Source organism: Vombatus ursinus, unplaced genomic scaffold (genome assembly GCF_900497805.2).
Source record: "Vombatus ursinus unplaced genomic scaffold, bare-nosed wombat genome assembly UNPS02014781.1, whole genome shotgun sequence".
Classification (NCBI taxonomy): Eukaryota; Metazoa; Chordata; class Mammalia; order Diprotodontia; family Vombatidae; genus Vombatus; species Vombatus ursinus.
In genome coordinates this window covers 38,792,432-38,816,840 of record NW_020954559.1, presented here as the reverse complement: position 1 = coordinate 38,816,840, position 24,409 = coordinate 38,792,432, and the positions used below count along the sequence as shown (strand labels likewise).

At 36.9% G+C, this 24,409-nt stretch overlaps 1 protein-coding gene across 1 annotated transcript in view; it reads left to right on the top strand.

Moving 5' to 3' along the window:
• LOC114046107 (growth hormone-regulated TBC protein 1-like) overlaps positions 1 to 24,409 on the top strand; it is a 78,693-nt gene that overhangs the window by 19,196 nt on the left and 35,088 nt on the right. The window contains exons 3-5 of the mRNA XM_027866361.1: positions 990 to 1,148; positions 5,261 to 5,385; positions 9,747 to 9,843. Coding sequence (XP_027722162.1) covers positions 990 to 1,148; positions 5,261 to 5,385; positions 9,747 to 9,843 — 381 coding nt within the window. The remainder of the gene's footprint in view (positions 1 to 989; positions 1,149 to 5,260; positions 5,386 to 9,746; positions 9,844 to 24,409) is intronic.

Below are 24,409 nucleotides of genomic sequence, written 5' to 3'. Positions count from 1 at the left end.
AGCTCCTCAGGGGCAAGGACTGTTTCGTGTTTGTATTTGTATCTCTAATATTTAGCACATTAACTGGCATACAGTAGATGCCTAATAAATGTTTAATGATTGATAAACACCTTATGGCTCACGACTTTTTATTAAAATAATAACAAGACAACTAGTAGCATTGAAACACCTGTCAATTTTAGTTGTGTCTGATTCTTTGTGATCCCATTTGGGATTCTCTCGGCCAAGATACTGGAGCAGTTTGTCATTCCTTTCTCCAGCTCATTTTATGGATGAGGAAACTGAGGCAAACAGGGTTAAGTGACTTGCCCAGAGTCACACAGCTAGTAAGTGTTTGAGGCCAGATTTGAACTCAAGAAGATGAATCTTCCTGACTAGGTCCTGCACTCTATGCACTGCACCATCTAGCTGCCCTGTGAACACACCTAGAACAGTGTTATTAAAATTGTCTTCCGGGCAGCTAGGTGGCACAGTGGATAGAGTACCGGCCCTGAAGTCAGGAGGACCTGAGTTCAAATCCGGCCTCAGACCAAACACTTAACACTTACTAGATGTTTGACCCTGGGCAAGTCACTTAACCCCAACTGCCTAAGAAAAACAAAAAAAAAATAAATAAAATTGTCTTCCCCATTAGATTGTAAGTTAGTCAAGAATAAGGACTGTTTTTTGCTTTCTTTGAATGGTGCCTTGCACATATAACTTATTGGTTGATATGATTGATAAATAATTTGGCCTTGGTGTAGAATGTGTACTGCTTATTGATTATGCATATTTTATTTTTAAAAGTAGGTTTTGGAGTGTGTACAATTTTTGGTGAAGGTGTATCAGGTATTTGTTGTTGTTGTCTTTGAGCTTATGTGGCAAGGGTTGGAAGCATTTGAGTTTCATTACCATTTGGTCCAAGGTCCTTCTTTTCTCTGAATTTCTAGTTCTACTTAGGCTTTATCTTTTCCTTCCAAAACTGACTTTATTGTATTTTCTTCTTTCAGTAAAGCGATATGTAAGGAAAGGTGTTCCCAATGAACACCGAGCATTTGTCTGGATGGCCATAAGTGGAGCCCAGGCACAGATGGACCAGAACCCAGGATATTATCGGAAGCTATTGGAAGGTGAAAGAAATGACAAACTGGTGGAGTCGATCAAGACAGGTGACGTCCTCCTCATTCCTACTTCTCACCAATGGCAGTGAGTGTTAAGTGATGAAGATTAGACAGTGCTGTAGGGGCCAACAAACTCTGCTCTCACAGCTTGACTCATTTAATTAGACTTAGCACTAGCAAATGAAATAATATATTGAATATAATAATGAAGATCAACAAATTGTTCTTAATTTGAAAATGCAACTCATTTAAGAAAATGGTTTTGGTGGTTCATGAGGGAGAAATGAATATGAGGCAGTGTGGTAGAAAGCTAGAATCAGAATCAGAAGACCTGTGGCTTTAGGCAAGTTATTTAACTTCTCAGGGCCATGGATTACCCTTAGATTCAAAATAGCAGTACAGGCAAAGATTGGCATTGGAAGAGGAAGTCCTTCCCTAGGAGATCCCTACACCAATAAAATCACAGGTCTTATTTTAAAAGGGGGGAATGAGTGGGAGAAGATGGGAATGAAAGGTGTAGTAGTTAGAGGGCATTTGATTTTGGAAGGCTTGGCTTCAAATTCTTCTTCTGATACATGCTATTTGTGTGACCCTCGGCAATTTTCATAACCTTTCAATGCCCTCAAGGCAACCTTTTAAGACTATAAGCAGCAGACAGGTTATAACTCTACCTTGGTGAAGGGAGTTTCCATACCCAGAGTTCCCCTCCACTAGGGAAATCACAACAGAATGACAACAAAAAAGCAGGGTTGAACATTTGGGGAAGGTGGGGATATATAGATACTCACACTTAGGTTTCAATTTTTAGAACCTCCTTTTTAGTTTCAATCTATAATAAGTTTCCAAGGAGGCTGATTTTCCTATTCTCTTATTTGCTTTCATGTTATTCATCTATTATCCCTGTGTCTACCTCATCTTCACATCATCTTAGAATTGGTTACCATTAAATTATCAATGGAAGATGATTCTTAGCATTTGGTTTTCTCATTTCATATGGAAGAATCAGTATTTTTTGAGGTTGTAACACAATTCAGGTAACAGGATATGAGAGTTTTGAAGACTAAACTAAAATGATGAATGGTGATATTTTAGAATTAACTGGCCAACAGCTCCCTATTCCCCCCCCCCCAAAAAAAATCCAGTCTTTATTCACTGGAACAGTAATAAGATGAAAGTTCATTCTTTATATTAGTAAAAAGTTTTGATCCTAATCATTCATTTAGTTATATTTTATTTATAAAGTTCTTCAAAATATTCCTACTACCCATAGACCTCTCATTTTATACCTTTCTGCACTGTAAATGACAATCAGTTGTCAAAGGGTGGAAAGAGGAAAAGTGAGAGTAGAATGTACTTTGCCAGTTGAGAGAACTTATAAAAAAAAATCACATTTTGTATTGTGTCTATGTTCTTTTGAAATAGCTCTGCCTCTTAGATCTTACCTTTTTTGAGAGAAATAAAAATGTAGACCTATCGTACTTAATGTCTTATTGGAGATCAAATGAACTTTTAATGGTGTGAGTTTAAAAGAACCTGTAATTATTCAAAAGTTGCATTTCCTTGGATATCAATGAGACTTTGGTCCAGTGTGTCCTCCATTGCAATAGCTCCTGGTCCTGTGATCTTATTATGACTATTTTCCCCAGCACCTGGAACTCAAAGTTCAAAGGGCCTCCAGCCGAGGGCCAGAGAACTGAGAGCTGAACAGGCGTTCTGGTCAATGGTTGTAAACCTGTCCCCAGGTTTCAGAATTCTTGGTCAGCTGAGGTCAGTACAGAACAAATGTACAGCCAAAGGTCTCATAGCATAGGTGGTAACTGACTCCCCAGATAATCAGCCTGGCGGTTAATCACTCATCATGGCTAAAACAGCCCATCCCGAATTTGGAACAATAAAACCTGGTTTGGGGTAGAATGCTCAGATTAGGAAAACGGAATGGGAGGTTGTTGTTGTTTTAAACCCGTCTGGTCCTCTTTCTCTTCGGCCATATTGCCAATGAGGTTAAATTTTTAAAATTGAATGGAATTAAAACCCGGAGTGAGTTATAGACAATCCATGATAATTCATGAAATTTACTCTCATTTGATCCCCATGATAACTTTCATTGTGGTGTTATGAGCTGTCTGGATATTTCTTATTTGATGGCTCCAAGTAAGGAGGAAGCCTGGTACAGTCTAACAGACTCTGGTTCCAAGATCAGAGGAGCTAGTTTCACTGACACTCCCTTTGTGACCTTCAGCAAGTCATTTAGCCTCCACATGGCTTAGTTTTCTTATCTATAAAATTAAGGGGTTGGGAATGCCCACCACCTACTCCTCCATGGAGGTGGGAGGTCCACAGGTGTTGTATATTGTACATATTTTTCAATGTCTCAATCAATCGTGCTGATCATATTTTCCTCTTAAAAAAAATACTATTTGTTCAATAGGATGACTCTCTGGGAGGTGGAGGGAGAGAATGGGAGAGGATAACTATTATGACATAAAAAACAGAAGAATCAAAACAATTTTTAAAAGATTCTCAAACGTCCCGTCTAGCTCTAAAGCTATGATCCAAAGGTCTGATTTTCATGTAAAATTGTCAGTGTCCATTATGATTACCATAAATAATGGAATAGCAAACACTTACTGATCTAAATGAGAGTTTCCACCCCCAGATTTGGAGGGGGGAAAACACTGAATTGATATTGAATCTGTGTTCTTACTGCTTATGTACAAAATTAACATTTAAGAATCAGTTTTAAAATGTTGCTGCTTATTTTTAGTGATGTCGGGCCACTCACAAGGCAATAGTAAGTTCTGAAAAACTATTAAAATGTCAAAATTTTACAGAATTGGTTGTCAGTGGAGAGTGGATCAGAAGGAAGATGATGTGGTAATGAGAGACCTTGCTGAAAGCTATTGGACGTGTGAGAGATACTGAAAGGATGGAGGAAGCAGGGGAGCATCCGCAGGAAGAGGGTGGGGCAAAGAGGCTCTTCTGGCCTAGAAGAGGCTTCAGTGAAGGGCACACAATGGTCAGGTTAATGCTTTTCATCTAATTTGGTTTTTTAAACCAATTTAAATTTTTTTTAATTTTTATTGATATCCTTTGTTTTCTTACCTTGATTTCCAAATATTCTCTACCCTCCCACCTAAAGACCCATAGCTTGAAGCAAAGAATAAAAAAGGAAGAAAAATAGCAACCAATAATAAATTAGGTGTGTTTGACAATACATGATGTGTTCCCTAAACGTAGTTCCCTACCCTCATCCCACCTTTGCAAAGAAGTGGGGAGGAAGGTTTGCATTTAATTTCATTTAATTTTGTTTGTCTCTTTTCTATATTTCTGGAAGAGGTCTCAAAAATCTCCCCTTTTTCTGAACTGACAGAATTGTGACTTCCTTTCCAAATCCCAGGCAAAAAAAAAAGTTTTCATCTATTATTGTTCATAGCCCATAGCCTTTACAGTTAAAAATCCTCTTTAACTGAGTGTACCTTAATCTTCTATTATGAGAATAACTTGAAAAGGAAAAGCATATTTATGTAACTTGAGAGAGTGAGGTATGGTGAGGTGGAGGAATTTGCTTACAGTCATAGAGAGGGATAGGGAAGGGATGAGACAAAATTCTATAGCATTTTTGACCTTTCTTTTTCTCGTACATGTTCTTATGACCCTCAGAGCAAGGGCATCAAGAATCCCACTCATTCCTGTCCTGTTTCATGGGTTCCCTGCACAGAGCTCCAGCTTTGAGTTGCAGCAGATGATGGAGCAGACAGCTTCAGGTCTTTCTCCAGCAGTCCCTAACGGTCCTTTGTCAACCCAACCTTGCACTCCCATCAGTAGAACCCAGGAGTGTGTTTATTTCTTTCCCTGATTTGAAGGAGTGAGTTCGTGTAAGCCAGTTACTTTAAAGGAAGTTAGAAGTGCTTAAGGGATGAATCCAATAGTGAAGGAATCACTACTCCATCTTGAATCCTTTTGGGATTATAAAATTTCCCTTCCTTAAGAAGGGGTTATTAGATGAATTGAATTCGAATAAACTACAAGAACATTACAGGGCATGGTCCTGAGCATTCCCAGTGGTTGTGTGTGTTAGACATACAGTCATTCTGAGTGCATGTTTTTATCTGTTTTCCCAGTTCATACCTTCCTCTTATTCTCCTCATATTCATCCATAGACATGAACAGGACATTTCCAGACAATGTAAAATTCAGACAGACTGCTGATCCCTGCTTACAACATACCCTGTACAATGTATTGGTAGCATATGGACATCATAATCGAGGTGTAGGATATTGCCAGGTAAGTACAGTCTAAGCTACCGTAAATAATTGTATTACATAGATGAAAAAGTAAAAGCCACGAATATATTGAACATTAAGAGCTATGTTCCTTGCAGATATGGAAATTAATTATTTCTGACATAGAGGGAATGTAGTCTTGGTCTTGGAATTAGTCAAGACATACTGTGAAATCTTACCTCTGACACTTACTAGCTATGTGACTAAGTAAGTCATTTAACCTTTTAAAGCCTCAGTTTCTTCATATGTAAACGGGATAATAATAGCACCTACTTCATAGGATTGTTATGAGACTCAAATAAGATCATGTATATAATAGCACTAGCAGGTTGGGTCCCCAGAGGGATAGCTGTTACTACTTCTGGAGATCTAGGGATAACCCTGTGTGTGGCTATCCTGAACACCAGCTCACTAGCCCCCACTGGTGTATTTCTCCTTAATTAGCCAATAGACTCAGTTCTTTAGCAGAGTCATTATTTAATCAAATGGCTTAGCAAGGGCAGTGATTAGAAAACATTTGCTTCAATGCCAGGAGCATGCTTTCCCATACATACACCAGGTCTAAGGTCAAAAAGAGTGGGCACAAACTTAAGGTATAGTGGTAATGAGGTACAAGTGGAGGATGCCCATGCGGCCAAAGGTCTTTGTGGAGTTCACTACAATTCATTTTGCTGTTAACTGGGCTGGCAGTTTGCTGGGCGGGCTCCTCGAAGGGCACAAAGGCTCTACTTGACCTGCAACTTAGTTGCTTTTCCTAGGGGTTCTGTGTGTTGGCTGGAAGGACAATCTGCCACTGGGCTGGGTCAAGTAGGGCTCCTTACCCGTCTCCAATGCTGCTCTTGCCTACACTCTTAGGGCACAACATTTCTGCTAGACTGGTCAATCAGCTGATCTCCTGCACTCATTTTTTGATGGATAAATTGTAAGTCAGCTAGAGTAACACCAAGATTTTTCAGCTATGGCAACATTTTTTCTTTCTCCAAAGTCCTTTCCCTCCATGAGCTACTTAGGATAATTAGTTTGTTGTTGCCTTAGAGTAATCAGTTTCAATTCAAGTCATTTTACCTTCGATTCTCCTTTGGAATTTTATGAAGACAGGCTAGAAACAAAGGTATAAATGCTTTCTATGACCTAGAGACATATTCATCATCTTGCTAGCTTCTTCATATTGTCAAGAAAAACATATTAATACTGTACTCTGAGTTTTAGGAACAATTCTTCCAGAAACCATTTTTTAAAAAAACATTATTCTAAATACTAACATTTTTGTCCTAAAGAGAGAAATGTCCAAACTGGCAAAGCACTCTCCTCCACCATGACTTCAGATATCCCTCTCTCCAAGAGGATTTGAAAGTTATATTTATAGATGTTTTGGACAAGGGAAAGATAATTATATATTAAAATACAGTTTGGGGTTAATATTCCAAAATAATAGTCACTATTCGATCCCTTGTTTGACCACTCCCATGAAATGTTCTCCTGGAGTAATCAAAGACACCTCCTCCCTGACATGAGTATATTAATCCTTTCTCAATGGAAAATCAATGGAGAAAGAAGAGTAATTTAATAGCTCAACTCCAGGAGGTAGGAAGGCAATGATCTAAACAAGGCAAGAGTTAAATTTGATGATCACCTTTGATCTATTTTCTAGAACTTTAGCTCTTGTTCTTAACCTTTTCTACATTTTCAAAAAAAGAAAGTCTAGAAAGTTTCTAGATTTGAGAAATGTAATTTTCATTTGAGCTAAGGAGGTTTTTAATATGCTTCCATAATATGCAATTGAGTTACTCACCCCTCCCAGCCTTTCAACTTTCCACCTGAAGTTTTCTCACTTTTACCTTTCTGGGTCTCTGACTTTTAGCCTCTGCAGACCTTTACGTTTTTGCTGGTCTCACTGGGGCTCTACCCAACCCTTGTATGTCTATAAAATGCTTTACAAACTTTAAAATACTATTAGTCATTTTGTTAAATGTTTAACTGCTTTTAATAATCGAATTAAAGTATCTGAATGTCAGTCTGTCTTCTATATGCTCATGGAAAGCATTTTCAGGATAACTCCAGCAGACAGGACAATCAAAAATGATATGTAATAATATTTTGTTCTCATTTTTTTTTATGACATTCATACACAATGATTTTAAATTCCTTGGATGAATCTCTATTTTGCTACTATTCTTTTAAGCTCTGTTATTCTTCAAACTGTTATTACATAGGTGGGTAAAATGACTGCTTTCTGTAATTGAATGAAAGTCTCTATCCTGCTACTATTCTTTTATGTTCTAGACCTAGAATTAGAAAGACCTGAGTTGAAATCCAGCCTTATACCTTTACTAGAAAAGTCATTTAACTGCTGTCTGTCTTGGTTTCCTCATTTGTAAAATGGGGATCATAATAGCACCTACATCCTAGGGTTGTTGTGAGGATTATATGAGATATTTGTAAAGTACTTTGTAAACCCTAATGCATCATATAAATGCTATTATTATTATGCAAACTGTTAAATAGGTAGGTAAAATGCCTGCTTTTTGTAATTGGAAGAGAGTATTGGGATCTAAGATCATTTTCTATAGGCTCACTTATCTTTAGGGCCACCCTAGTTGTAGATAGAACAGCAGACATAATGTCCTGGTTCCACATGGTTTTAATATTATTATTAGTGTAACTAACATTTGTAAAGCACTTTAACCTTTCATCATGTTCTTAGTTTTCAGTATAAATTTGCATGAATTACTGAAGAAAAAACATCCTTGCCAGTGATCTACGTGTAAAGTGATGTCAGTCTGAAAAACACCTACTTCTTACATCTAATGAAGCTGTTTGAGTCAGACATTATATGTTTATGTGTGTATATGCTTTCGATTGTCTGCATTTTTTTCTATGATAATACCTTTTTCAGTTATTGGGCTCACTAGAGAGTAAAGGTCAAAGCACCAGGCTAGGGGAAAAAAAAACAAAACCAAGAGAGTTTTAAGGTGTGGGCCAGTCCAGCCTTGTAAGCTTCTGTTCTGCAGACCTTGCTGGCTGCTGAAATGCTGCCTCCTGGAATGTTTTCAGAAGAGCTGTCTTTTGTGCCCACTCTGAAAGCACCAAACAGACTTCTGTCACCATGGTTGCAGGCATCAAGCTATCTGCTGTCATGAGAACTGAAAAACAGCTTTTGAGATTTTTAGGCTTTCGTGCAGGAGGCACACACAGAGAAAGCCAGACTGACTCAAAGATTTTCGCAAAGGGTCAGTGACAGATAACTGAAATAGCTTGTGGCCTCAACCTAAAACTCAGTTCTGCAAGATGATTCTAGTAACTTGCTTAATGCAGAGTTCTGCCCAGCAGAATCTGGTTGATTTTAGCTGTATTACTCCAATTGGAACACTGTTTTCTCTTGTGGTTGGATACAGTTTGAGGAACCCAGGGCCATTTAGCTGCCTGTCATCACAGATTAATTCTGGGGGAAAGGGAGGAAGGAAAGGGAAAGTACAGGAGAGAGGAATGAAATAAGAGATGCTTTTCAAAAAGCCAGCCTCAAAGAAGAGTAATAGATACTGGTTATCACTGCATCTAAATAATTCACTGGATCATAGTTTTACACGTTCTTTTGTATACATGTAAGTATTGAATGTATGAAGCTAAAACTGTTGTTCCTGTTAGAGTTGAAAAGACTGAAACCTTATCTTTTATTAACAAGGCTTATTTATTTTTTCTTCAAAAACCCTGTTTCTATATTTATAATGTTTTGATCTCCAAATTATCTTCTAAATTTCTGACAATCATTACAGCTCCTTTTATTTTTTTATTTTTTTCTTTATTTTTTTTTAGCTACTTTTCTTAATAGACTTTTTCCTTGTTGACTATTTATTTCCATATGAATTTTAGCTGTCTAGTACATTTTATGCTCTATGATAATTTTTATGTGATTGATTTAAAAGATGTCCCAAAAGTCAGTGCAGTTTTAAGCTATTAAAGACTTTTGAGACACCTCATATATTAGATTAAGGTTTGGGAAAACCTGGTATAGGTTATGTGATTTCTTCCCTTAGGCTGTCATCAAATTATGAAAACTATTGCTAAATATCAATATTCAAAGGACGTGTTGGAATAGTTTTATAAATATCTTTTCTTTTCCTTCCTTCCTCCATTTCCTAGTCCTTTCCAAAGAGACTATGTCCTTGATTGTAATTCATAACCAGACAGGATAGAATGCTAATGGCTTCCAGAGTTCCATTTTATTATTATGATTATTTCTATATCTGGAGTATTATATTTATTGGGTCAAACAGGATAAACTGGAAACTGGTCTTTGATGTGGACTTAAAGAATATTTTAAGACCCATTATGAATTCCTCTTCATTGTTCTTTCTATTGTAGGGAATGAATTTCCTGGCGGGATATCTGCTTCTCATTACAAAGAGTGAAGAGCAGTCCTTTTGGTTACTGGATGCTCTTGTGGGAAGAATATTGCCTGGTATGTTGAAAGCTCCTTCTATAATGTTGGATTTTCTTCCAGCCATCAGTTTTTTTTTTTGGTTTGGTTTTTTGTTTTTTGTTTTTTTGTTTTTTTGGCATAGCTAATGAGTCAGCATTTAGCTAAAACAGAGTTCAGTGGTTTGGGAGTTGAAGTTTATCATTTTATTGCATTTCAGGTGGAAGTAGGAAAAATATTGAATCAGATTGTTTTCAGATAGAACAGATGAATTTTTTTAGTACTTATTGCAGTTTATTCCCTCTTCCTTTCAGATCCCAGTGTTGGACTAAGACCATACACTTGATCATCTGTTAGTCAATCTGTGCCCATTACAATGAAACTTCAAGGGACATATTAGATCTCTTGCTAAGCTATTTTCTTTCCTAGCCACTAGAAAAGATGAAAGGGGCTTACTTGTTAATGTGTTCTTAGACACTGTCAATTAAAAGGACATTATTTTTAAGGAAACCCCCCTCCCCATCTTTTGGGTCCATCAGTAAACATTTGTTGCTTTCCTATTCTGCACAAAATACTGAGTAAGTCACTGTGGAGAATAGAAAGAAGGACACAATCATGACTACAGAGGTCTTGAAAAGAAGTATAGGAGCTGCTAGATGGTGCAGTAGACAGAGCACCAGCCCTAGAGTCTGGAGGACCTGAGTTCAAATCCAGCCTCAGACACTTACTGGCTGTGTGACCCTGGCAAGTCACTTAGCCCCAATTGCTCCAAAAAGGAGAAGTGTAAAGCAATGACTATTTTTTAAAAGTATTTGATGGTTAAGAAACATCATGGTGTAATGGATTGAAGCCTGGCCTGGAAGTTAGGAAGACCTAGGTTCAAGTTTTGCTTGTAATTCTTTCAGACTTTGTGACATTAGACAAGTCTTTCAGGGCTCCAGGCAACTCTCTTAAGACTATCAATTTCCAGGGGCAGCTAGGTGACGCAGTGGATAGAGCTCCAGCCTTGGAGTCGGGAGGACCTGAGTTCAAATTTGGCCTCAGATACATGATACTCACTAGCTGTGTGACCCTGGGCAAGTCACTTAACCCCGATTGCCTAAAAAAAAAGAAAAAAAAAGACTATCAACTTCCTGGTCTGCATAGATGGAGGGAGTTTCCATACTTAAAGATCATTATACTGATGAAACCACAAGCCTAGCCTTCAGATATTGAATTGAAATCCTATATCAGTTCCAGTCCCAGGAAAAACACTAGAGGGGGGCCAAGATTTATGGTAATTATGTCACACTGTAAATCCCCTCCATCCCAAATATAATTTGCTTTGAAATAGGCTATTTTTTCAAACAATATGGAGCCACCCAAATGGAATGGGAGACAGGCAGCTACGTACTCTAAAATATATATATTCGAATATTAAGCAAACATCTGGTTATCCAAATTAAACCAGCCTTGTCCTTTAGTTTCTGGGGGGGGGAAACTTGTATTGTTTAGATTTTGGCCTCATAATATAGTGAGTGAACACCTGTGTGTCAAGACCCATAGCACAAGTGTCATGAATACATTTTTGTTAAAATCTTTATCTTCCTATTACTACTTTTTCAGGCCTTGCTCAGTTTGACCCAGTACTGATCCATTGCTCAGATGCATGCTGATTTATACAACTTTGTTTTTGGCAGTAACTTATTCATGAATCTAGCCTACAGAAACAGCCAATAAGAGGAAGGGACCACAGGAATAGAGTGAACTTTTAGGGTTAAGGAAGCTCTTTTGGCCTGGTAGAGTCCAAAAAGAGATCCTAGAAAGGTTATTTTTCTGAGATTGGTTTATATCAATTCTTTATTTCTTGTTGCATAAATTGAGACATTTTATGTTTTTGTAAATATTCATCCATTTTGTCTAACTTGTCAGTTTTGTTGGGATATGTTGGACAAAATAGTTTCTAATAATTTCCTTTATTCTTCATTTGTTGTAAATTCTCCTTTTGATTTTTGATACTGGTAATTTGGTTTTCTTCATTCTTCTTTTAATCAAATTGATTAATGGTTTTTCTATAGAAAACAAAAATAGATCCCAGTGTTATTTATTAATTCATTGGTTCTTTTCTTTAAATTTTTTCACCTTTATTTTGATTTTCAGGTTTTCCATTTTTGTGTTTAATTGAATTTTTTGACATATTGGTTTTCTGGCTTTATTAGTTACATGTCTAGTTCATTGATATATCTTTTTTCTCTTTTATTTATGAAAGTGTTTAGAAATATTTTTTCCATTAAGGTCTACTTTGTCTATATCACCCAAATTTTGGTATATTATCTTAATATTGTCATGATCTTTAATAAAATTGTCTGTTGTCTCTATTAATTGTTCTTTTACATACCAAGTCTTTGGAGTTTAGTCATTTAGACTACAATTCATTTTAATGCTTTCTTCAATGGCTCATTATTAAATATAATATTTATGCATTGTGGTCAGAAAATGGTGTTGTATAATATTTCTGGTTCTTTGTATTTGTTTCTAAGGTTTTTGTGCCTTAATACATAGTTAGTTTTTACAAATATGCTATGCACAGCTGAGAAATACACACACACGCACACATGCACACACACACTTACATACATATACTTCTTCCTATTCTCATTCAGTAACTTCCAGAGTTCTATCATATCTAACCACTCTAAAATTTTATTCAGGTATTTAACTTCTTTCTTATATTTTTTGTTGGATTTTATTTAACTTTGAAAGTGAATCATTGAAGTGCCCCATTATTATAGTTTTATTATCTCTGCTTCTTTTTCCTTTTCCTTTAGGTATTTGCCATTTGATGCATGTATGTTAGGTATTCATATTAATTCATTATGCTACTTTTCAGAATAATGTAGTTTTTCTGTTTATTTCTTTTAATTAAGAGTATTTTTGCTATTGCTTTGTCTAAGATCGCGTTTACTACCCTCCAATTTTTTAGTTCAACTGAGGCATGATAGATTTTGCTGTAGTCCCTTATTTTAGTTCTGTGTGAGTCTTTATGTTTCAAGTATATTTCTTATAAACAACATATTATGGGATTCCGCTTTCTAGATTATTCTGCTATCCTCTTCCATTTTATGGGTGAATTTTATCTCACATTCATAGTTATGATCACTAATTATATGTTTCCCACCATCGAGTTTTCTTATATTTTTTCTCCTCTTTGCTCCCTAAACTCTCTTTACAAAGAATGTGGCAAGAGAGGAGTATACTTAGCACTAGTGATTTGTAATTCAAATAATCTTCTTCTGCTCTCCTGCCACTTTTCTCTTCCCTTCATCAGGACCCCAATCCCAGGTTCTTATCCTTTCTTTCCTTTTAAACTTCTCTTCATGATCCACTCTCTGAAGTTAGAATTTTTTTTTTTATAACTAATACATCCCTAAACCTACCTACTTTTTTTACTCCTGCCATCTCCCTTCCTCCTATTTCTTTGTTGAGTTTAATATATTTCTACACCAAACTCTTTCTCTATATGTTTATGTATGTTTGTGTTTACCTCTTTTTGACTGGTACAGATGAAAATGAGGGTCAAGTGACAACCACTCCCTCTACCCCTTTCTCATTATTTGTGTATAGTTTTCTATCACTCAACCCAGTTATGTAAGATAAGTTGTTGAATCTTTCCTTCTCCTTTCTTCCCTTCTGTTTTCCCTCCCTTTCATTCTTTCGTGATCAGTAAAACATAATAAAACCATTCATAGGTCTATTGTCTTGTTTAACTCCCTCAATAAACCATGATTTATTAGGGTTTTGAGTTAACATATCAACTCACCCACTGAAACATAAATACTTCATTTTTGTATAGTCCCTTCCTGATTGTTCACTTATATTTACCCTTTTGTGTTTCTCTTGGCTCCTGTATTTGTATTTCAAAGTTTCTATTCAATTCTGGGTTTCCCATCAAGAATGCTTGTAAGTTTTCTATTTCATTAAAGATCCTTTTTCCCACTTTGTATTTATAGTTTTGCTGGATAAGTTATTTTTGGTTGTAAGCTTATTATATCTTTTGCTTTTTGGAATGCCATATTCCAAGCTTTCTGCTCCTTTTAAAGTGGCAGCTGCTAAATCTTGAGTAATTCTGACTCTGATTTCTAAGTACAGTATTTGAACTCTTTTTTTTTCTGGCTACTTGCAGTATATTTTTTTTTAAACCTGGAAATTCTGTGTTTTGGCTCTGGTGTTCCTGAGAGTTTTCATTTTTGGGGCCTCTTTCAGGAATGACCAATAGGTTCTTTTTGTTTTTACTTTGCCCCCTGGTTCTAAAAGATCTGGGCAGTTTTCTTTCATTATTTCTTGAATATGATTTCCAGGCTCTTTAGGGAGGGAGGGCAGTGGGGAATCATTGCTTTCAGGTAGTCCAATGATTCTTAAATTATCTCTCTTTGATTTTTCTTCCAGGTTAGTGCTTTTTCTATGATATACTGTTAGATTTAACAAAAAGGTAAACTGAGATATTTCTCTGAGCAAGATAACTTTTTTATTATCAAAACCAGCCTGAGAATAAGATGGGTCAATGACTGCCTCAGTTTCCAGCCAAAGACCCTGAGCAAAATGACAGCTCCCTTTTTGTGGGTTCTTGGGGAGTACAGAACAAAGAACAGAACAGGGTAGGTAACATCATGGAGTTGAAGGCAACATGGATTGTTTACATAGCTGAGGCATGGGGAACAATATGATTGGTTGAAGTTGGTAATGGAGGCTAGCAACAATTCCTCTTCTTCCCTCCTGCGACTAAGAAATGTTCATTGTTTGAGTCCACCTGTAAGATAGTGTCCCAGACTTCTTTGGACAGCAAACCAGACATCCTTGAAGGATAGCTTATTGGTGTAAAGATATTAAGCTCCACTCCCCCAAGATTAACTAAATCCCTTGAGGCAAGAGCAAAACAATGATTAGTAAGAGAACTGGATTTCTAAACCTAACCTCTTACAGGCCAGCTGAATTCTGAACTAGGTTACATAAGCAGAAAATTGTGACTTAGGCAGTTACAGGACAAAATTAATTAATTGTAAATAGGATCAATTAAAAAAATGATACAGGATCAATTTTAATCCTCTCAATATTTTGCATTTCCTTCTACTTCTTCAGTATTTTGACTTTGCTTTAATATTTCTTTTTGTATCATGGACTTGTTAACTTCTGTTTGGTATATTCTAGTTTCCAGGGATTCTCTTGTTTGGTAAGGTTTTGTACATCTTGTACAAAGCTGTTAACTTTTTTCAAGTCTTTTCTCCAAAACTCTTATTTCCTTTCCAGTTCTTTCCTCTAGCACTGTCATTTCATTTGTAACATTTTAAAACTTTTTTTTAAAAAAATTCTTGCTTCCTTCCTTCCAGGAATTCTAGTTGACCTTGTGACCAAGTTGTGTTTTTCTATGAGGCTTTGCCGGTAGGTGTTTTGAAGTTATTTTCTCCATCCCAGTTTGTGTCTTGAGCATCTATCACCATAATAGCTCTTTGTCATGGAAGTCTTTTTGTTATTGTTGTTGTTCTTTATTCTTTCTTCCAGTTTACTTCCTGAATTGTACTAGGGCCAAGTTCTGTATACTTCTGGAGGGAAAGTCAGGGCCTTTTTCAGTCCTGTTTTATAGTTTCTGGGTCCTGATGCTGCTTTCTCAAGGTGTTGAGTATTGTGTTCTTCAGAGATCACAGGGGCCCCTCAGACCAGGGACCTGCATACTTTAATGCACCCTAAGCAGTCTGTTCTAGGGTGAAGTGTGATCATTTTGCAAATCCCAGTTTGGGTTTGGTTGATACAACTGTAGGCTTGCCCCTGGTTGGAGCAAGCCATAGCTTCTGTCTGCTAGCTGCAAGAATCTTCAAATTTGGAGCAACAGAGCTTCTTCCCTACCCTGATCTCTCAGGTTGTCCTCAGAGTGGACTAGGTCTGAATCCACAGCTTCTTTCTAGAGTTATTGCCTTATACCTGCTGCTTGGTTCTGTTCCTGATCCCTGCCCAGTACACATCCTTAGGACGTGGATCCCCTAGGTAGGTGACTTCTCTTTGCCCTGGAACACAGCTGCAAGTCAGCCTCACCCTTAGCCTCAGGGCCACATGTGTCTCCAACCTAGTTCTGAGGTCACAGAGGCACAGACTGGCTGGCCTCCTGTTCCTGCACCCTGCAAGGTACATACTATCACTAATCGTTGTTGGATCTGTGACCACTCCTTGCCCAAGAACACAGCCTCAGGTCTGGCTGTGCCTAGCTTCATGCCTCCTTCTAAATCTTAGCTATCCAAGTCAAACACAACTCCTAGCTAGCTCCTGTTCCTGCTCCCTAGACTACAAAACTGACTTAATATTTTTTCCCCTTGGATTTCCTAATCACTACTTGGTCTGATGCTCTACTTAGATATTTATTGGAGTAATTATTAAGAGAAGGCTTGGCTGTGCTACTTTCTCTAACTGTGCCATCTTGGTCACTCCCTTCATGACCACTTCTTGACCATCTGTTAGGAATCAATATTAGTAGGTGCTTAACTTAATTAATTTGCATTTTCCTTTGTTCCTCCAGGGCTTTACTTACGACTTCAATGATACAAATATTTCTTCGAAGTCTCTAAGTGACTTTCACAATTAATCACTGTGGTTAAGCCAAGGCTCAGTTCCCTCAAGCTTCCCTGAAAAGGATTCAGGGAGAAAAGTGCAGGCTCTGCCACATTTTCAGGTCAAAGATGATTTGTTTACTTTATTAGCACACAAGCAGAGTAGGAATTTTGAGGCAGGAAGCATACAGCAGTACCCCATTACTGATTCTAGAACACTGAGCCCAGGGAGCCATTCTGTATGATTATCTCTCTGGATGTCCCATTCTGACCTGGAGCAGTTAAGGTAATATATGAGTGGCCTGAAAATCTGGTTAAACCTGATTCTTCCTTCATTATACAGAGAGCATCTAGGGACAGCTTCACCCAGGCTTGGGATGATAGAGCAGATGCATTCTCCATTGTGGGTATACTTCTGTGGGGGACACAATCCACAATGACAGTTGTTATTTCTAACATTACTGGATGGCTATGCTCTCAATTTCATGCCCATTCCTTATCCTGTACTCCCCATCCCACATGTACCTATTTATGGGGATGGACAAGCATAAAATTGGTACAAAGAGTAGAAGAGGAGAGGCTTAAGTTGGTTTTGCTGTCATAAATGGTAGGGTTTTTTAATATGTGCTGTGTTGTGGTATGCAGCCAACAGTGTGGGTCCTGGAACAGAAACCAGCTCCTTTCTTTTCCTGAGGATGGGAGGTATACAGGGCTGCGGGGGAGGAGAATGCAGGAGGTGTTGGAAAAGAATCTTTTCTTCTGTATTGGAGAGAGCTTATTATCTGTCACTAACGGGATACGCAAGCTGATTACTTAGGAAGGGATATATGTATGCATACTAGGTTGAAAGCAAATTGTTTATAAGTTTAAAATTAGATATTTAATATTCTCTCCAGGGTTTGACTTATGCTGTGCAATTTTTTTAGATAGAAGCACTATGACTTTTTAGCTCTTTTATATGGACACAATTTCATTTTTCCTGACAATTATTTCTTTGCAGACATAATCTCGTCCAATTATCAGTAGACTTTTTTTTTATAAAAGTGTACTTTTAAAGTAATTATTATCTTACATTAATTGTAATTCAACCAACAATATGGCTTATTCATCATCATTCATATTGTATCATTTTACTTAATACAGGAAATCTGAGGATGTTTCACCTTTTCAAGTACAGTCACACTCAGAATTGACTGAGTAAGAGTGTGAATTCATTAATATGATTAACAGGTGAATAAATCACCACTTTAAGTTGGGGGGAGGTGAGAGAAATCTTTCAGCAGATTAAGCCAATCAAAACTTTTTTTCTTTTTTGTATATCATGATTATTCATCTGTTTCCATTCCATTAAATCAGGGCTATATGAACTAAAAGGAGATTAATTCACAGAATCATAGAATTTTATAGGTATAAGGGTCCTCAAAGGTCATATAGGTCAACGTGAACTCCAAAAAAGAATCTCCCCTACAACTTAGCAGACAAGTGGCCATCCAACCTTTGCTAGAAAATCTCCAATGATGGGAACACTCATTATCTTCCAAGGCAGCTCAATCCGTTTTTAAACATTGCTAACTGTTAGGAAATTTTTCCTGATATTAAGCCTAAATTTGCTTCTTTGTGACTTCTGCTCATTAAGTAAAGCTGATGACTTTGCATAGCCCTGCTTCAATTAAATACAATTCACTTGACTTGCTGTTCTGTTCCTCCTCTGTCCCTTTGCACAGATTATCCCCCACATATCCTTCCTTCCTTCTTTTAATCTCTAACTGCCTTCAAAACACATCTCAGGTGCCATCTCCTATATGACACCTATCCTGATGCCCCAATTGCTAGTCCTATCCCTTCACCCCTGAAATTGTATTTTCTTTGCATATGTTTTATACTTGTTCAGTTGTTTTTCAGTCATGTCTGACTCCCTGTGACCCCTTTTGGGGTTTTCTTGGCGAAGATACTAGAGTGATTTGTTATTTCCTTCTCCAGCTCATTTTACAGATGAGGAAACTGAGGCAAACAGGGTTAAGTGACTTGCTCAGGGTCATGCAGCTTGTAATTTTCATTTTGTAAGTGAGGCCATGTTATACTGGCATTTTATAAGTAGTCCCTGGACATTTTATTCATGGCAGATTTTATTGTCAAATTCTTAACATAATTAAGTAGAGTACCTACATTATACAGAGTTGTTTTGAGGATCCAGTGAGATAAATAAAGTGTTTTGCAGACAAAATTTAAAGCACTATATGAATTCTAGACATTATTACTACATCATCATCAATATGGCTAATATGGAAATGTTTTGTATGATTTTGCATGTATAATTGATATCATATTGCTTGCCTTCTCAGTGGATGGAAGGGAGGGAGAGAATTTGGAACTTGTAATTTAAAAAGAAAAGAATGTTAAAAATAAATAATTTAAAAATAAAAATAAGACTGTGTTCACGGATAGAAATTTTATAGGAAGAAACTGCAAGGTTAAACTTTGTCACTAAAAAAAAACCATCATCTCATTACAAGTAGTCTCTAGTTACTGAACAAGATACATTGTAAAATTGCATTTGTAAGTTGAGTTAGTCATATGAAATGCCAGATACATTTTCCCAAAGAGGAAAAAAATAAAATTACTGACATATGACCCTTTAAAGTTTACAGAGAACTTTACGTACAATTATTTCATCTGATCTTCACAAGAAGTCTTTCAAGTACATGGGTATATGGAGTATTCAAGGAAGACTGTCATCTCTGGTATGGGGGCTTGCCAAGCCCTTTTCAGGGCTGATCACCTTTGGTGTCTACCTGGCACTCGGTTATCACCTGGGGCTCCAAGAAGCTGTGGTATACTCAGTGGTCATATCTCCAATAAACCAGCTTGACTGAAAGGCTAACCCATGTTGAGGGTAGCCAACAGACCTCAAACCCTTGGTGAGTTAGGGGGGATGTCTATCTCAAGCATGTGAGAACTTCCCCTGGTGGAATGGGCAGAAGAGAACAACTTGTTCCAACAGTCATGAAGGCGACTGAAGCAGGTGCTGTGGAGTGTGGAGCTTGGACAAACATCGAAAACATCAAGGTCATCCACTTTATCCCAGGCCATTTTGTCCTGCCACTAGACTTCAATGACGCCATAAGAGAGTAAGGCTGATGACTTTGTGCAACTCTACCAAATTCAGTTCACCCCGTGATGTCATTGGTCCTCTTCTAAAAAGATAGACAAACAACAGTCAGGTACATACAGTTATCTCCATTTTATGGATGATGTAAAGACTCAGAAAGGGGAAGCCACTTACCTGTGGTCATAAAATAAGGAAGTATCAGAAGGAGGATTTGAACTTGCATCTTCTCAAAGTCAAGCACCCTGTACTGTTCCCAGACTGTTCCTCAGAAGCCTATTTAACCCTCAGGATACTTGAAATAATATTGTACCCACATGTTCAGTCAGTAACACATATTCTGCCATGGTGGGAAAGGAGAACATAGTACCTTGTTCAGGTGCAACCCTGCCTCTACAATAGCTGTCTTCCTATGGGAGGGAAAGAAAGTCTATTATTATCAAAATTTTTAGTATCTTGCTTTTACTTCCTTCTGTCTCTTCTTTGTTTCTCCCAGAGGATCTAACACAGTGGCTTGCACTAGGTGCTCAATAAATCCTTTTTGTGTAAATATTATGGATTATCTTGTCTCTTGGGTCGAGTATACAAGGAATCCTCATAATCAGCACAGATAGGTGAGTTTACTGTATACCTGCTCAAGCTTTTTTTTTTTTCCTTTTTGAATACAGACCTAAGATAGAATAGTAATAAGTTTATCAGCTAAGTCATCTTGTTCAGGAAATTGCTTTCCTTAATGCCAAAGGACAATTCCTTTTTTTTCCCTACCTCTTTCTGATGTTTGAAATTATTGCACTTTAAATATTTTACTTTTTTTCAATTGCATGTAAAAATTTAACATTTTTTTTATAATTTTGAATTCCAAATTCTCTCCCTCCACTCTCATTGAAAAGGCAAGCAATTTGATATAGGTTATACATGTGGAGTCATGCAACACATATTTGTATTAGTCATGTTGTGAAAGAAAACACAAACCAAAAGAAAAAAAACCCAAGAACAATAAAGTTAAAAAACATATACTCTGATCTGCATTCAGACTCCATTACCTCTTTCTCTGGAGGTAGAGAGCATTTTTCTGATATTTGAAATTATTTTGAAATCTAATTTAAAGAACATGATTTCAGCTCCATTGTCATCCTTGTGTTTTGTAAGCTCTGTTGTCGTGCTGGTGGTTTTTTATGGAACTGCCACTGTCAAATTCCCAAGACATATACTATTTTTAATCCATCTTTATTTTTAATTTTGTTTTATATTGATAGCTTTTCTTTTTACATTGCCTTTATTTCAGTCCCCCATTCCTTACACAGTGAGCCTGCCCTTGTAACAAAGACTTTAAAAAGATAGAGGAGGGTGGGAGGAAGCAGTTCAGCAAAACCAACTAGCACATGGTAAACCATTTCAGGCAGTATATACAATATTCCAGACTCATAGTCCCCCATTTCTTCATAGAAAGGAAGGCATTTCCCAATTCTTATTCAGGGCCAAAATTGGTCATTATAAATATGCAGTGATCAATTTCTTTTTCTTTCCATTTATATCATTGTAGTTATTGTTAATATTATTTTCATCTGCTTAATTCACTCTGAGAGGCATACTTGTAACTATATTCTATTTATGGAATATAAATTATTCTAAGCACAGCGTACCTTGCCAAATTTTTAAACTATTATCCATTTTTTAACAACCTCATGTGATAGGTAGAATATATTTTAATCTCAGTGCCAAATCACTCATGACTAAAAATGCTATCCACCTCCAGAAAAAGAACTGATAGAATCAGACTGCAGATCGAAGCATACTAGTTTTCACTTTATTTTTTTCATGGGTTTTTTTTTTTTGTTTGTTTGTTTTTGGTCTCTGTTTTCTTTCACAACACGACTAATAAGGAAATACGTTTTGTATGATTGCACGTGTATGACCTGTATAAAATTGTTTGCCATCTTAGGTAGGGGGGAGGGGAGGGAGAGAATTTGGAACTCAATTTAAAAAAAAATGAGTGTTAAAAATTGTTTTCCCATGAAATTGGGAAAAACATTTTTTTAAAAAAAGAATAAATTTATTCATTCTTTAGCCCTTCATTCTTTGCCTTTCCAAATTTATTACTTATTATTCCCCTTTATATAGTCTATGTCTCATTGAAATTGTCTTTGCATAGCTTGTCCCCATGCCCAGAATAGACTCCCTCCTCACCTTACCTCTTAGAATCCCTAAGTTTCTTCAACACTAGATTCAGGTGCTTCCTCCTACCATAAGATAGGCTGATAGATCTCAACTGATCAATCAATAAGTATGTATTAAACACCTACTTGTGTGTTAAGCATTGTTGTAGGCACAGGTATTAAGTTTAAAGTATTAAAACAAAAATGAATTAACTCAGAGAATTCACATTATAGCAGAGGAAATAGCACATAGATATATAAGTAAATACAAAATATGGTTGAGGTAATTCTAAGTGTCAGATACTACTCATTAGTGTTTTCTCCCTCCTCAAATGACCTTTTATGTACTTATTTGTGTGAATATTGTATCGCTACTGTAGAATGTAAGAATTAAGCCAGAACTGGTTTTTTTTTTATTTTGTCCACTGAGTATCAAGTACATTGTAGGCATCCATTGCAGGCTTTTTGCTTTAAATTGAATAAGACAATTGAAGCCTTTTTTTTTTTTTAAAGCTCTGATCTGGGCTTAAAAGTCATTGTGATAGGAATTATAGCTGAATGATAATTTTGAATAATATTTAATATGGCCTTGAATATATCACTTTTTTTTGTTGTTTGTTTATTTTTTGGCAAGGTAATTGGGGTTAAGTGACTTGCCCAGTGTCACACAGCTAGTGAGGGTTATGTGTCTGAGGCCGGATTTGAACTCAGGTCTTCCTGACTCCAGGGCCGGTGCTCTATCCACTATGTCAACTAGCTAACCCTTAATGTTATTTATTGCTGGAGAAATGGAAACAGCAGGAAATTATGGGAACAGTATGTTGACGGGAAGAGAAGATAGAAATTCCACTGTCTAGCCAAATCCTCCCTATCTTTTCAACCTTCAATCCAAGTCACATTTTTCTTCTGTGACCAGGCCTATCTGTTGTAGCCTTCCCTTTCTTTCAGTTCATGTTGTTGTTCAGTCATTTTTCAGTCATGTCTGACTCTTCGTGAACCCATTTGGGGTTTTCTTGGCAAAGATACCAAAACTCCTTCTCCAGCTCATTTTACAGACGAGGAAACTAAGGCAAACAGAGTTAAGTGATTTGCCCAGGGTCACACAGCTAGAAAGTGTCAGAGGTCAGATTTGAACTCATGAAGAGGAGTCTTCTAATTCCAAGCACAGTGCTCTATCAACTGTTCTACCCAGTTGCCCTCTTTCAATTCCTACATTACTTATTATCTGTCCAGCCCAGTTTAGAACTTGATTACAGATTGCCATATATTCTTTAATTGTTTCTCTGTTTAACTATAAAACTCCCAAAGGTGAGATGGCACGTCCTCTGTATTGAGCATAGCACCTAGGTATTCAACAAAAGCCTGGATAGTTTCTTTTATATCTATAAATAGTGTTGATATAATAACATATAACTATCATGCAAATGTTTATAAGAAGAACATTCAGCATTCTTTCTTTACTTCACAATGAATTCTTGCTAAATAACTAGTTGATCAAATATCTCTCTCTTTCTAGATAATCCATCACTTTAATCTTGTACTCAAGAAGCATATTCTGTCCTCTTCCTCTATGTAATTATTGAATTCCACAACTGGCACTGGTATCTTCCATTTAGATGCATGTACTTGATAAATTATCCTTTCTACATTAGCATTTTTAAGGAGCCATGTAGCCCAAATAAAGACCCATCAGTCAATAGTTACTGAGCTTTTACTGTGTGCAGTGTACTAAGAATGGTGATATTTACTTCTGATCTGGGGACATAACTCAGGATGTCCCCAAATGATTTCAGGGGATAACATGAAATTCTTAACTCAAAATTAATTGTAAAGAAAATTATTTGTAATTCATTTTAAAATATAAGTGTCAAAATCCAAATGTGGGCTCTGCTTTGATAACATTGTGTACTTAAGTTTTGATTCTTCGAGGGGATGAGGAACCTGTGGGCTCGAGGCTACATGTGGCCCTCTAGATCCTGAAGTGTGGCCCTTTAACTAAATACAAACTGCACAGAACAAATCCCCTTAATAAAAAGACTTGTTCTGTAAAACTTAGACTCAAAGGGCTACACTTGAAGACCTAGAGGGTCTCATATGGCTTCAAGGATACAGGTTCCCCACTCCTGTAAGGCTACCCATGATTCACAGATCACATACATCAGTGTCACCACTATAACATCAAAGTTAAAAAGATATGTGTTTGTGGCACTGGGAATTGTTGGAAGGGTGCCATGGAGGATCTTGTATTTTCATTGTGTTCTACTGTAGAAAGTCAAATGCAACTCATTCAACAAAAATGTATTAAGGTCCTATGTAGCAGGACATAATACTGGCAGCTAAGTGGCCCAGTGTATAGGGTGTTAGACTTGGAGTAAGGAAGGCGTCAGTTAAAATCGTGTTTCTGAATAAATCATTTCATTTCTCTCTCAAAAAGAAAAAAGAAGGAAAGGAAAGGAAAATCATATGCAAAAAGCTTATGTTTCCTTCACATGTTTTCATCAAGGATGCCCTTGAAACCTACTTAGACCATCCTCAAAAGATTTTATAATGATGACAAAGTCATGTGGCGTAAGGGTTTGTAGTTGCTGATGTCTTTTCAGTTTCCTAGTCAGGAATAGGATCAGGATTATAGATTTAGGGTTAAAAAAAAGTCTTAGAAATCATCTAGTCCAATCTCTTCACTTTACTATAGAAAACTAAGGCTGGAAAGCTGTTGCCCAAAGCCACATAGACAGAAGTCAACAAGTCACCAAGCATTTATTAAGCTCTTACTA